Raw genomic sequence first — 14,151 nt, 5'->3', positions numbered from 1 at the left:
CACCGCTCATCCGGGTACTGCGAGTTATCTCGACCGGTTCTACTTCTGTGCTTAACGCTGGCGCCATCTTGTGGCTTAAACAGCCGTGGGTTACACTGGAAGACTTCAAGGCAGGTTTCCTTTATAACGTTTTGAATATAAAATTTTAAACTTTAAAAAAAAATGAAAAAGATATTTTTCTTCCACAAACGCATCGACTGGAATCAGAAGGCTCTATTGACCCATCGGAGTCGTGTGGAGCACGTTATTTGACGGACAGCTGCATTTAATGGACTTCAGAAACAGCTCCAACTACTGCTGGGATTAACGTTAGCCTGGACTTTTTAAATATAACTCTGATTGTATTTGTCTGACAGAAGAATGTCATAAACACCTATAATGACCTGAGGGTGAGTAAATCATAGGCTTGGTTTCATCTTTGGCTGAACTAACCCTTTCAGCATTCATTCTCAACATTTAGCAGCGATAGATAAAGGCTTAAAGCAGGTTGGAGCTGTTTTTCTTCGCGGAAGCTTTGCGTAAGAGCTAATAAAATATTTAATCTCCAGACAATATTTAGTGTGTAATTTATTTGAGACTAGTAGTCGTGTAATAAGCGGGATAATGTCCACCCAGCCGGTTGTTATCTCAGAATAAACCCCTTCAGAGTGACGCTCCGCTTCGCCTCGGGGTCCTGATCGCTCTGGAGGGGTTTATTCTGCGATAACAACCGGCTGGTGGACATTAGCCCTTACATAAAATGAGTTCTGTTTCGTGTCTTGTTACACACTTGAACTGTCAAATACACACAGTTATGTCAAAATGGTCTTGAAAAAGTGACAGTAAAGCTGCCGCTGTCTGTCAAACACCAGAAGAACAGGAGGAAACCCCTCTGAGCTCTGGGCTGAATAGCCTTCGCAGCTTTATAATGTATCAGTGTATATTTAGTTCATGTGAAGACTACTGCTTTTAGGTTTTCTTTAGTTACTTTTAATAAAGACAAATGAAATTAACAAAAATAATCGTCCACCCCTAGTTCAGGAGTCTTTGTTTATGTTCTTGATGTTCAGTTTTTAGGTTGAGATATACTATATAAAGTATATATCAACTATATATTGATATTACTAAGTCAAGCAAAGAGTTTTTGGTATTTAAATATTTGCATTACATTTTTTGTTTGTTTCCACTGATGTTAAAATTATATCGTCAGATTTGTGACATCAACTTTTGCTAAAACACAGCTGGCCACTTTCCCAGAAAGACTGAAATACATAAATAATATAATTCTCAGTTTTAAAATATTTAAAAAATATATAATTTAAATAGATTTTACACACTAATAGCAATATCGTATCGCACATCAAATATCACATTATTAAGGTATTGCATATCGCATTTTTCAGCCCTACTTAACGCCCTCTGCCTTGAAATGTGTCCTCCGAAGGCAGCATTTCCCAGATTTCGGACGCAGTCTCTGACACACTATACGAGATGACGTCCATTGTCGTTTACGAATCCCTACGACACCTTACGTCAAACGGATCATGCTAAACACGGGCTAATATCGTGTAATCTGAACCAGGCATACTACATTTGGCCAGAGGACTCGTGTGTTTACCTGTGGAGGACGCCGGCTTTATGAATATGAGCAACAGCTGCAGCGATCTGATATAAATACCACACCACCACCTGCGGACACAAGAGGAGAGCAGATGAGAAGCAGATATGACTCCGCATGGCAGGTGTGTGTACCGCCAGCTCACCTCCTCTCTGAACAGAGCTCCTTTCTGCTGGTTGATCTTGTCGTAAAGGTTTCCACCTGCACAAACACATTGAGAGCAGGATTCAGTCACACATTCAGTCGTGTGTGTGTGTGTGTGTTTGTGAAATATCAGGACACAAATGTGTATAATGACATGGTGTTACAAGGAGAGGGTGAAATATGAGGACATTACCCATGGCCCCACTTTACAAAAGGCTTATAAATCACACAGGAGGAGTTTTTATGAGAAAGTAAAAATGCAGAATGTTTCCTGTGATGGGTAGGTTTAGGGGCAGTGTGTGTGTGTGTGTGTGTGTGTGTGTGTGTGTGTGAGCCTGTTTATGTGGTTTATGAGGACACAAATTTGTATAACTACATGGGTATTACACTGGTATTACACTATAAATGTGGTTTATGAGGACATATCAAATGTCCTCATAATTCAAATGGCCTTAAAAACATACTAAATGATGTTTTTTTGAGAAAGTAAAAATGCAGAATGTTTCCTGTGATGGGTAGGTTTAGGGGCAGTGTGTGTGTGTGTGTGTGTGTGTGTGTGTGTGTGTGTGTGTGTGTGTGTGTGTGTGATGGGTAGGTTTAGGGGCTGTGTGTGTGTGTGTGTGTGTGTGTGTGTGTGTGTGTGTGTGTGTGTGTGTGTGTGATGGGTAGGTTTAGGGGCAGTGTAAGGGGATAGAAAGTACAGTTTGTACAGTATAAAAACCATTACGCCTATGGAATGTCCCCACATTTCACAAAAACAAACATGTGTGTGTGTGTGTGGTACCGTTGCAGTACTCCAGCTCGATCAGCAGCGTGTTTTTGTCCATGAAGTGGTTGAAGTAAGCAATGATGTTGTGGTGCTGAAGGATGGACAGGATGCTGATCTCGTTCATCACGTCTCGGCGCTTCTTGTCCGACTGGCAGTTCAGGTCGATCTCCTTCCACACCACCAGAGAGTTATCCTGCAGACACACACACACACACACACCAAACCATCAGGCCAGTCTCAACCTGTCCGCCTGGGCTTTAGTCACATGCTCAAACACATGTCCTCCATGATCCAAACAGCTGCTCACCGCTCTAATAAAACACACCTTATATTAAAGGGTTACTCCATATGGCTTTGTATCAGTAGAAACCCTGGAGTATATTCAAATGATTATGCTTTCCTCCCTCATATCCCCCAGAGACGAGAGATTTATGCATTTTATTCTTGGAAAAATTCCTCCGATGACGCAAATTGACGATATTTTTTTGGCCAGAGGCTGAAGACTACAGCCAGCAGAGGGAGCCATTTCCTCATGTTTGACCCGCGCATGAGGATGGAGATCACACTCACAGCTCAGCTCAGCCTCAGGCACTCATTTAAACGGAGCTATGCTGACAGCAATGAAAGTGTTTTAACTTCTCAGATTAATTCCTCTGAAAGTTAAGCTTCCAAAGGCATGAACTGAACACGGCCCAGACTGAACACGTGCTGTGAATCTATGCCACGAGCGCGGTCGTGTTTACCTCAGCCCTCTTCACTGGAGCTCATTCATCACGATGAGTGTAATCTGACTGCAGTGTTTGTGCCGTGACTCTCGCTCGGCTCACTCACATTATATTGAACACACACCTTCAGTTTTTAACTGAACTGTCTGTTCTCTAACTGAACTGATTTTATGAAGATGAACGCGGAGGGAAAGTGATCCAGTAATCCAGTAGCGGTGGCTTTGGGAGTGGTCTCACAGGGCAGCGAAGCATTCTGGGAATTGTAGTCTTTCATCCCCATGAGACATTTTCTGTCTAGAAATGATGTCTAGAAATCACCAAATAAAAAATAATTTCACATTTCTACTGCATTGATGACCCATATTAAATACGGATTCATCTTCCCAGCGCTGAAGTACTCATTTAAAGCGTCTTTGGTGAACTTGAGCAGGTATCCAGTTGATGAAGAGTTAGTTCACTCAGAATTGAAAGTTCACTCATTCGGTTCGAATCTTTGTTATCGGCCATCGCTATATAGGTCGCTATTTGGTTGTTTTTTTTGCGCACTAACTCTATTCTGGCCTCTTCATCAATGATTGTAGAGCCGCTGTAGTGAGATGGGCTTTGTAACGACGTCTTTAGTGCCTTTATGGGTCTTGAGAGAGGAAATGACATTGGTGTCAATGAAGGCCTTTCTGAGCCATCGGATTTCAACACTAATATCTTCATCTGTGTGTGAAGATGAGCGGAGGTCTGACGGCTGGCCAACCACAGGAGGAATTAATCATACAGTTTACACTACAGGCTGAACTAACCCTTTAAGTCTGACTTCACACGGCAGCGCTTCGGGGTCCAGCGCTCTCTCATACCACAAGAAAAACAACAACAAACGGAGCTAATATACACACACAATGTCGCGTAATACTACAAAACAGTTATGATCATAACATTTTTCTCAATGCCAAAATTCCAGATGGCCAGACAGCGATTCATCTTTATAAATCGTTTAAATATTAATGTATTAGTTGTATTTTATGTATTAATGTATTAGTTGTTTAAATATTAATGTATATGTGAGCACAGATACTGTTGTGTAGAAAATAAGTACTTAAAATGTTTAACTTTTGTAAATGTTTGATGTTTAATATGAATAAATCGCTCTCATAAACAGGCTTCATTCTCAAGTGACACGAGCTGAGGCTTGGATCCAGAAATGCCTTACGTCACGACTTAACAAGCGGATGAACACACACAGGCCTGGTTAAAATCGCTTATTTCTTATTTATTAAACATTTGGGATAATGTACACAAGTCAATAAAATATATAACATTGTTCTAGTGGTTTTGGGTATTTTAAATCCAAAATCGTACATATTGTGCCTTTATTTAATCCCAATATTTCTGTAAAATACTGGATAATTTTAATTTAATTTGCTTTTATAATACATTTGTTATTAATGGCCACTATGTCTTGTAGATGTGAAATGCCTTTAAGTGTACTTATTTTATTTTATAAAAATTAACAATATTTTACATAAATGAACTTTTCCATTTAAAAAACAATTTGTAACAGTAAGTAACTATTACAACGAGTTAATACAACGTAACAAAAATATCACAATCATTAAAAAAAAACTGTAAGCAACAGTATTGAAGTATTTTTACTTTCCAAGTAATCTTGTTTTTCAAGTTTATGCACTTTATCGGTGTTCTTCTTTGGAAACCTTTTACTTCACAACTTTCCAAAACTTAACATTGTACTTTTTACTGCACTGCGTTTCATATTGAATATCATTTAATACTTAAATAAATTTAGAACTGTACACTTTTACTCAAGTAAAATTAATTCAAAGTTTTACTTGAGTAAGTTTAGTAAAAAAAAAAAAAAAAAAAGAAGTAATAATTAAGTATTAAAGGTAAGAAAACAACAACTTTTATTTATGAAATGTAGTGCAGTAAAAACTATGACAATATATATTATGCTTTGGAATGTAGTGAAGTAAAAGTTTTCCAAAGAAAAACACAGATAAAGTATATACTTGAATAAAAAGTAAAAATACTACAGTACTGTCCGCGTCTGATCGTTAAATTTGTAACTATATAACTTTATATATATATATATATATTTAAGTGTATCAGTGGGCGTGGCTGGAATACCCAATCCACCAATCAAAGCAGAGTTCAGAGACGTTTGCTCCTAATTCCTGCGGAATCGGAGTAGATTAATGCATATAAGTTATGTATGCAGACTATACATATGTGTGTGTTTATATCACATTCAGAGCGGCTCACCTCAGTGCGTCTGTACAGAGTCGCTTCTCCAAAAGCGCCCTTTCCCAGTACGCGAATGGGAATGTAATGCAGTTTCTCCTCTTCTCCAGCGAAAGCTCCAGATGTTGACGATCTTCCACTGACTGATTCGCACCCAGTCTCTGAGTTTAAAGAGGCGTAATGCCTCTCATACTCCTCCAGAGACATCTTACACACACTCAACTCAACACGACTCGCAATCACGCGCGTTTGCTCTGGGCCTGCTTCAGTTCACCTCACAGATCGCCTCAAAACACACTCATAAACAGACACTTCTCGGCTTTACATGAGATTAAACCACTTTCATGGCCCGTTTCTTCTTTTCCGAACTGAACTACACAAGACGAAGTTGCTGCTGGGAGTCATTTCCGAAAGAGAATCGATTCATTCGTTTGTTTTGAACAAGCACGTATACACACCAGGCGAATCGAATGACTCTTTGAGAGTCGACACAGGAATCAAACAACAGACAGGAACCGGAAGTGACTCGGTTATCACAGCTACTTACGGGCTTTTATTTCAAAATATAGCGCCATCATCAAATCAAGATTTGAATATTTAATAATACACGCGAAAAAAAAACTTGTTTTTAGTAGTTATAATAAGCTTAAAAAAGAATATAAGCTTAACAAACTCTTGCCAAGAATAAAAACGTTATATAACTAAATAGGCTATATATATATATATATATATATATATATATATATATATATATATATATATATATATATATATATATATATATATATATATATATATATATATATATATACTGTGCCTTTTAGCATTATATATATATATACAAAATATATAATGTACATATTAATACATTAATATGTACATTGTACTGTATGATTATATATATATATATATATATATATATATATATATATATATATATATATATGTACTGTATGATTATATATGTATATATATATATATATATATATATATATATATATATATATATATATATATATATATATATATATATATATATATATATATATAAAATCATACAGTATGTATGATTTTTTGGTTAAAATATCCAAAAAACACTAAAACAATGTTATATATTTTGTTGAATTTTGTACTTTCATTCTCCCAAATGTTTCCACGAATGTTTAGACCCCGAGAAATAAGCTATTTTAACTAGGACTCGACAGCCTATCAATGGCATCATACTCACGTTACCCTTGGTTTCTGGTTTAATTTTGTGGAAGCCATGGGGTGCTTCTTAATAGCCCTCCTTGTTTTCTCGCTCCTCCATCCTCCGTCCTATGAACTGGAAACCAATAGACATCTCAAATCTCTTATCGAACCATGGATGGAGGAGTGAGGAGGCGAGGAAGAAGGAGTGTGGAGGGGAGGAAGGTGGAGTGAGGAGGCGAGGAAGGAAGAGTGAGGAGGCGAGGATTGAGGAGTGAGGAGGCAAGAATGGAGGAGTGAGGAGGTGAAGATGGATGAGTGAGAAGGCGAGGAAAGAAGAGTGAGGAGGCGAGGAAAGAAGAGTGAGGAGCCAAGGATGGGGGAAAGAAGGCGAGGATTGAGGAGGAGAGGATGGAGAAGTGAGGAGGCAAGGAAGGAGGATTGAGGAGGCGAGGATGGAGGAGTGAGGAAGCGAGGATGGAGTGAGGAGGCGAGAAAGGAGGAATGAGGAGGTGAGGAGTGAGGAGATGAGGAAGGAGGAGTGAGGAGGCAAGAATGGAGGAGTGAGGAGGTGAGGATGGAGGAGTGACGAGGCGAGGAAGGAAGAGGGAGGAGCAGAGGAAGGAGGAGGGAAGAGGCGAGAATGGAGGAGTGAGGAGGTGAGGAAGGAGGAGTGATGAGACCAGGAAGGAGGAGTGAGGAGGCAAGGTAGGATGAATAAAGAAGTGAGGAGTTGAGGATGGAGGAGTGAGGTGAGGAAGGAGGATTGATGAGGTGAAGGTGGAGGAGTGAGGAGGCGATTGAGGAGGTGAGGATGGGGGAGTGAGGAGGTGAGGATTGAAGAGGCGAGGATGGATGAGGGAGGAGGTGAGGATTGAAGAGTGAGGAGGTGATAGGGGACTGAGGAGGTGAGGAAGGAGGAGAGAGGAGACGAGGATTGAAGAGTGAGGAGGTGATAGGGGACTGAGGAGGTGAGGAAGGAGGAGAGAGGAGACGAGGATTGAAGAGTGAGGAGGTGATAGGGGACTGAGGAGGTGAGGAAGGAGGAGAGAGGAGACGAGGATTAAAGAGTGAGGAGGTGATGGAGGACTGAAAAGGTGAGGAAGGAGGAGTGAGGAGACGAGGATTGAAGAGTGAGGAGGTGATCTAGGACTGAGGAGGTGAGAAAGGAGGAGTGAGGAGACGAGGATTAAAGAGTGAGGGGGTGATGGAGGACTGAGGAGGTGAGAAAGGAGGAGTGAGGAGACGAGGATTGAAGAGTGAGGAGGTGATGGAGGACTGAGGAGGTGAGGAAGGAGGAGTGAGGAGACGAGGATTGAAGAGTGAGAAGGTGATGGAGGACTGAGGAAGTGAGAAAGGAGGAGTGAGGAGACGAGGATTGAAGAGTGAGGAGGTGATGGAGGACTGAGGAAGTGAGAAAGGAGGAGTGAGGAGACGAGGATTGAAGAGTGAGGAGGTGATGGAGGACTGAGGAAGTGAGAAAGGAGGAGTGAGGAGACGAGGATTGAAGAGTGAGGAGGTGGGGAGGAGAAGGATTTACACATTCAAATTAGAATTGTCGAATCTCTCTCGCGATCGAAACACAGAACATCACACAAATATATAAAATAAAAATTTGATAAATAAACCTAAAAAATACCTGCCTAGAGAGGAAACGAACACTGAGTGTGTTTATATGCACGTTCTTAAGCTGATTGAGCCTAAAGGGGGTTGCACACCGGACTGAAGCTCAGCGCCGTGTCTCAGGGATCTCACACCGGACTGAAGCTCAGCGCCGTGTCTCAGGGATCTCACACCGGACTGAAGCTCAGCGCCGTGTCTCAGGATCTCACACCGGACTGAAGCTCAGCGCCGTGACTCAGGGATCTCACACCGGACTGAAGCTCAGCGTCGTGTCTCAGGATCTCACACCGGACTGAAGCTCAGCGCCGTGTCTCAGGATCTCACACCGGACTGAAGCTCAGCGCCGTGTCTCAGGGATCTCACACCGGACTGAAGCTCAGCGCCGTGTCTCAGGATCTCACACCGGACTGAAGCTCAGCGCCGTGTCTCAGGGATCTCACACCGGACTGAAGCTCAGCGCCGTGTCTCAGGATCTCACACCGGACTGAAGCTCAGCGCCGTGTCTCAGGATCTCACACCGGACTGAAACTCAGCGCCGTGTCTCAGGATCTCACACCGGACTGAAGCTCAGCGCCGTGTCTCAGGGATCTCACACCGGACTGAAGCTCAGCGCCGTGTCTCAGGATCTCAAACCGGACTGAAGCTCAGCGCCATGTCTCAGGATCTCACACCAGACTGAAGCTCAGCGCCGTGTCTCAGGATCTCACACCGGACTGAAGCTCAGCGCCGTGTCTCAGGATCTCACACCGGACTGAAGCTCAGCGCCGTGTCTCAGGGATGTCACACCGGACTGAAGTTCAGCGCCGTGTCTCAGGGATCTCACACCGGACTGAAGCTCAGCGCCGTGTCTCAGGATCTCACACCGGACTGAAGCTCAGCGCCGTGTCTCAGGATCTCACACCGGACTGAAGCTCAGCGCCGTGTCTCAGGGATCTCACACCGGACTGAAGCTCAGCGCCGTGTCTCAGGGATCTCACACCGGACTGAAGCTCAGCGCCGTGTCTCAGGATCTCACACCGGACTGAAGCTCAGCGCCGCGTCTCAGGGATCTCACACCTGACTGAAGCTCAGCGCCGTGTCTCAGGATCTCACACCGGACTGAAGCTCAGTGCCGCGTCTCAGGGATCTCACACCGGACTGAAGCTCAGCGCCGTGTCTCAGGATCTCACACCGGACTAAAGCTCAGTGCCGCGTCTCAGGGATCTCACACCGGACTGAAGCTCAGCGCCGTGTCTCAGGATCTCACACCGGACTGAAGCTCAGCGCCGCGTCTCAGGATCTCACACCGGACTGAAGCTCAGCGCCGCGTCTCAGGATCTCACACCGGACTGAAGCTCAGCGCCGCGTCTCAGGATCTCACACCGGACTGAAGCTCAGTGCCGCGTCTCAGGGATCTCACACCGGACTGAAGCTCAGCGCCGTGTCTCAGGATCTCACACCGGACTGAAGCTCAGTGCCGCGTCTCAGGGATCTCACACCGGACTGAAGCTCAGCGCCGTGTCTCAGGGATCTCACACCGGACTGAAGCTCAGCGCCGTGTCTCAGGTTCTCACACCGGACTGAAGCTCTGCGCCGTGTCTCGGGTATCTCACACCAGACACACACATTATATACACGCAAGCTCAATTTTGAATCGACTTCTGACAGAAGAGCTGCACAATGAGTGTATCTTATAGCACAGGGTGAAATCAGTACATTGAAATGGGAAATATAATATAAATTTAATACAAAACCTTGAAATGGCACTCTGTGGCGCGGCAGGATTTTAAACAACATCCTGAGTCGCCGCGGACAGGCGCTGAATGCCGCCACCGGTGTGGAAACGATGTGCTCGAATTTTAAATGTGCAGCGTGCCCTTAATGGGGTTGCACACCGGACGCAAAGCTCAGCGCCGCGTCTGATCCTCGTTTAATAACACCCGCGAAGATTCGACTGTGAGAACGGTGGTCGAATCTGGCTCCGCATATCGATGCATCGAATCTTCGACTATTAGGGGTCACCCCAATAATGATCATTATCATATTGAAGTTACAAATCTTCATTTGTGTTCTACTGAAGAAACAAACACAACTACATGTTGGATGCACTTGCGGTAAGCAGATAAACATCACAAGTTCATTTTTGAGTTAACTATCCGTTTAACAAACAGCCGGATCTACTTCTCTCTGCTATGGCGGATCACGCAAGTACTGTGCTCCTCCTCTGAGACCTGAACAGGACTAAAATAGTCCGGACATAAACGCTGATTATAAGTGTACCGTGGGGATTCAGGATAAGACAAAAACATGGTTTGGAAACTGAATTCATGGTGTTGGGGCGTGGGGTAAGATGAGCCAGTGGGTACCCCCCCCCCCCCCACACACACACACATTGGCAACTGTACAGTTTTATTGTCACATGACCATATCTTTTGGAACCAGCTGTCATTTCTGCCAGACTGTAAAAATGAGAAGCACGTGTATGCTGTGTATGCTGGGAAATGGAAGGAAACGTTTAACTTTTTAGTAACTTTTTTGGCATAACGGATGTAACACAAATCTGTCCAGGTCTAAAATTTGTATGATCCATATTGATGATTTAGTAATGTATAAAACCATGCAAATATTTCAGCTTAATGTTAGCCTGAATTGGTAAACTAGCTAGTTTAGTCCAAAATGGCAGCTATGGGGCAAAGTGAGCCAAATGCGGTGGGGTAAATTGAGCCAGTGTTTTAACATGTTCAAAACTGCAGTAAAACTGCCATGCTGCCAAAAGAACCCTTTGACTAATATGTTTGTTAGTTTCAAGGACATTCATTTACATTTATGCATTTGGCAGACGCTTTTATCCAAAGCGACTTACATTGCATTCAAGGTACACAATATACATTTTTGTCAATTCTTGCTTTCCCTGGGAATCGAACCCATGACCTTGGCGTTGCTAGCGCCATGCTCTACTCATTGAGCTACAGGAAAGACGTTCATTAATTTATTCAGTTTTTATTTGTATTTAATATTACTCAAACTCAGTTCAGTCTGTTTTTGGGAAGGTTGCAACTTTGGGGTTCAACACATTGTTTCAGAAAGGCAAACAATTAAAGAAATTGAAATTGTCAGCATCATTTGGTTGTTTTTATGTTGTTTGACGTTAACTTCAAGAATAGAAATATTACAATTTCAAAAGCAAATATGATTATTGAAGGTGTTTTTACAAGGGGTAAATTAGCTTTGTAATCTCACATGGGTGTGATTCAGATTCAGTCAGATGGTCCGTTTACACCTAGATGGTGCAACTTACCCACTGACTCGGATCAACTTACCCCTAACATGGGGTAAATTGAGCCACAGAAACACTTTCTTTTACAAGAAGACCCTTTGTCAGAGATGCATTCGGATCATTTAAAGTGACAGCAAACATCCTGAAATGACTCTAGACACATCTGCCTTATTTTCACTTCTTGAGAAACACAAGTAAAAAAAAAAAAACCCTCACTATTCACTCATTATATACATTTTGAGCACAAAAACATACATACTTTTCATATGTATGTACACACACAGTAGTTTCCAATAAAGAACCAAATGGTCTGCACTTCATGGTCACGCCATCAAAGTTGTTTCATGTGTTTGTTTGTTTTTTACTTTATTTATAGGTTTCTCCACATATTACAAAATGCAAAATGTTCCAGAACGCAGCTGCAGAATTAAACATGTGTAGAAAAGAAAAGAGGGGTCAGATCAAAAGATAGGCAGGGATTCAATATAGAGGTTTAGGGTTAGGACAATTAACCCTAAATAACAATCACTGACCCCAAATAGGAACGTTTCATGCGGTTTTGACAGAGAATGGCTTTGAATCTCTTTGAGTGTGTGTTTTAGATGTCATCGTGTGTGTGTCATGTCGTGGTAATGTCTCGACGGCTGTACATCAGCTCACACTTCATACTGTCCATATACATTACAGCACAACTCATATTACTGGACTGAATGAGCTGTCAGAATATGATCAGATGAGCACTCATTCTGACGGAGAGAAATAAGAGCAAACAGGATCATGTGCTTCCAGTCAATTTACACCATCAGACACGATCTGATTACAACTGACACACTTGCAGATGAATATAGCTCAAACTATAGATGTTAATAACCTCTGGGATATCATCAACCCTTTAAAGCATGCTGTATCATATTCGATATGCACATTTCTAAAAGCCTTTAAATGATCAACATGATCTGTCACACACCATCTCCTGCAGAGTGAGAGTTCAGACTCTTATCCAGCAAGTCTTTTCGTGTAATAGTCCTTCAGCTCGTGCTTCAGTGTCTTTATTTTATGAGTTTATCAAGCAACGCAAGAATAACTTTATTATTATTTCAACTGAGCATAACTTGATTAGCCATCATCATTTATTATAAAAATCACGAGCATTAAACATGATCATCAGGTTTATTTGTTCATTTGTCAATCATCATTGCATTGCTTTGATCATAAACATTAAGTATTATCTCATATGTTATATATTTCCACAGAGATTAACAAGCTGACACCGGCCACATGAGGGCGACACACTCCACTGAATACAAACTGTACTCTAAACACTCTTTTACACACACTGCCCCAGCAGAACATTGGCCAAAGCATCACACTGCCTCCGCCGGCTCGCCTTCTTCCCATAGTGCATCCTGGGGCCATGTGTTCCCCAGGTAAGCCACACACACACACACACACCCGGCCATCCACGTGATATAAAAGAACACGTGATTCCTCAGACCAGGCCGCCTTCTTTCCTCCATTGCTCCGTGGTCCAGTTCTGGAGATGCTCTGACCCAGTCGTCTAGCCGTCACAATCTGGCCAAACTCGCTCAAATCCTTACGCTTGCCCATTTCTCCTGCTTCACACACATCAACTCTGAGGACTAAATGTTCACTTGCTGCCTAATATATCCCACCCACTAACAGGAGCCGTGAGGAAGAGATCATCAGTGTTATTACCTACATGTGTTAAAGAGTTATTCACTTTGTGTATATAACATATATTTTTATATATAAAATAAGTCTTAGTTTTTGTGCAAAAAGCTTTATTAACATTATCAGTGAACATTTAGGAAATATATAAAAAGAATAATAAACTGAGCAATTCCCACACTGCAAAAAAATGCTCTTCTTACTCAGTATTTTTGTCTTGTTTCTAGTCCAAACATCTAAAAATTCTTACATTAAGAAACATTTACTAGACAAGCAAAAGTAATTGTCTTGTTTTGGGGAAAATAACTCTAAATGAAGAGAGTTTTTGCTTAAAATAAGATAAATAATCTGCCAATGGGGTGAGAAAAATAATCTTAATTCAAACAGAAAACAAGATTATTTTTACTTGTCTAGAACATTTTTCTTAATGTAAGAATATTTAGATATTTTGACTAAAAAACAAGATAAAAATACTGAGTAAGAAGAGCATTTTTGCAGTGAAGAGGGTTCTCCTGGATGCTCAGGCCCCCAAAAAATCCACGATTCTCCTCTACACACTGAGCCAGCAGGAGACGTGCAGGAGGACGCGATCCGGAAGATCTTCAACCGGAACCAGAATCACAGCAGGACCAGATTTTTTGGGACGGCCACTCAGGCGCAGCTCCAGCCCTGCGGACACAAGAGCACAAAGGTCACCCTTAAAGCACGTCCTAAGTGCTCAGTCAATCCTGCCCAGGCCGCAATTAACCCTTCGAGCACATTCCTAAAATATTGACCCGCTCAAATCCTCGACAGCTTGTAGGTCTGCGGATGGACATATGGTCAGCGTGTTACTAAACACGCGTGTGCAAATACACAGAGGAGCAAAAAATCTTTAGTTAGCCATTTGCAACAGATTAGCAGCTTGTAG

General features: G+C 42.2%; 2 protein-coding genes across 3 annotated transcripts in view; both read right to left on the bottom strand.

Moving 5' to 3' along the window:
* LOC137091662 (serine/threonine-protein kinase Nek9) overlaps positions 1-5,913 on the bottom strand; it is a 47,591-nt gene extending 41,678 nt beyond the window's left edge. For both annotated transcript variants that reach the window (XM_067456288.1, XM_067456289.1), the window contains exons 1-4: positions 5,507-5,913; positions 2,526-2,703; positions 1,743-1,798; positions 1,598-1,668 (exon numbers count right to left, since the gene is read on the bottom strand). In XM_067456288.1, coding sequence (XP_067312389.1) covers positions 1,598-1,668; positions 1,743-1,798; positions 2,526-2,703; positions 5,507-5,692 — 491 coding nt within the window. In that variant the 5' untranslated portion in view covers positions 5,693-5,913. The remainder of the gene's footprint in view (positions 1-1,597; positions 1,669-1,742; positions 1,799-2,525; positions 2,704-5,506) is intronic.
* A 7,600-nt stretch (positions 5,914-13,513) lies between these two features.
* dph6 (diphthamine biosynthesis 6) overlaps positions 13,514-14,151 on the bottom strand; it is a 228,992-nt gene continuing 228,354 nt past the window's right edge. The window contains exon 15 of the mRNA XM_067456290.1: positions 13,514-13,910. Coding sequence (XP_067312391.1) covers positions 13,792-13,910 — 119 coding nt within the window. The 3' untranslated portion in view covers positions 13,514-13,791. The remainder of the gene's footprint in view (positions 13,911-14,151) is intronic.

Source organism: Pseudorasbora parva, chromosome 10, assembly GCF_024679245.1.
Source record: "Pseudorasbora parva isolate DD20220531a chromosome 10, ASM2467924v1, whole genome shotgun sequence".
Classification (NCBI taxonomy): domain Eukaryota; kingdom Metazoa; phylum Chordata; class Actinopteri; order Cypriniformes; family Gobionidae; genus Pseudorasbora; species Pseudorasbora parva.
This window is presented reverse-complemented; position numbering and strand designations above follow the sequence as displayed.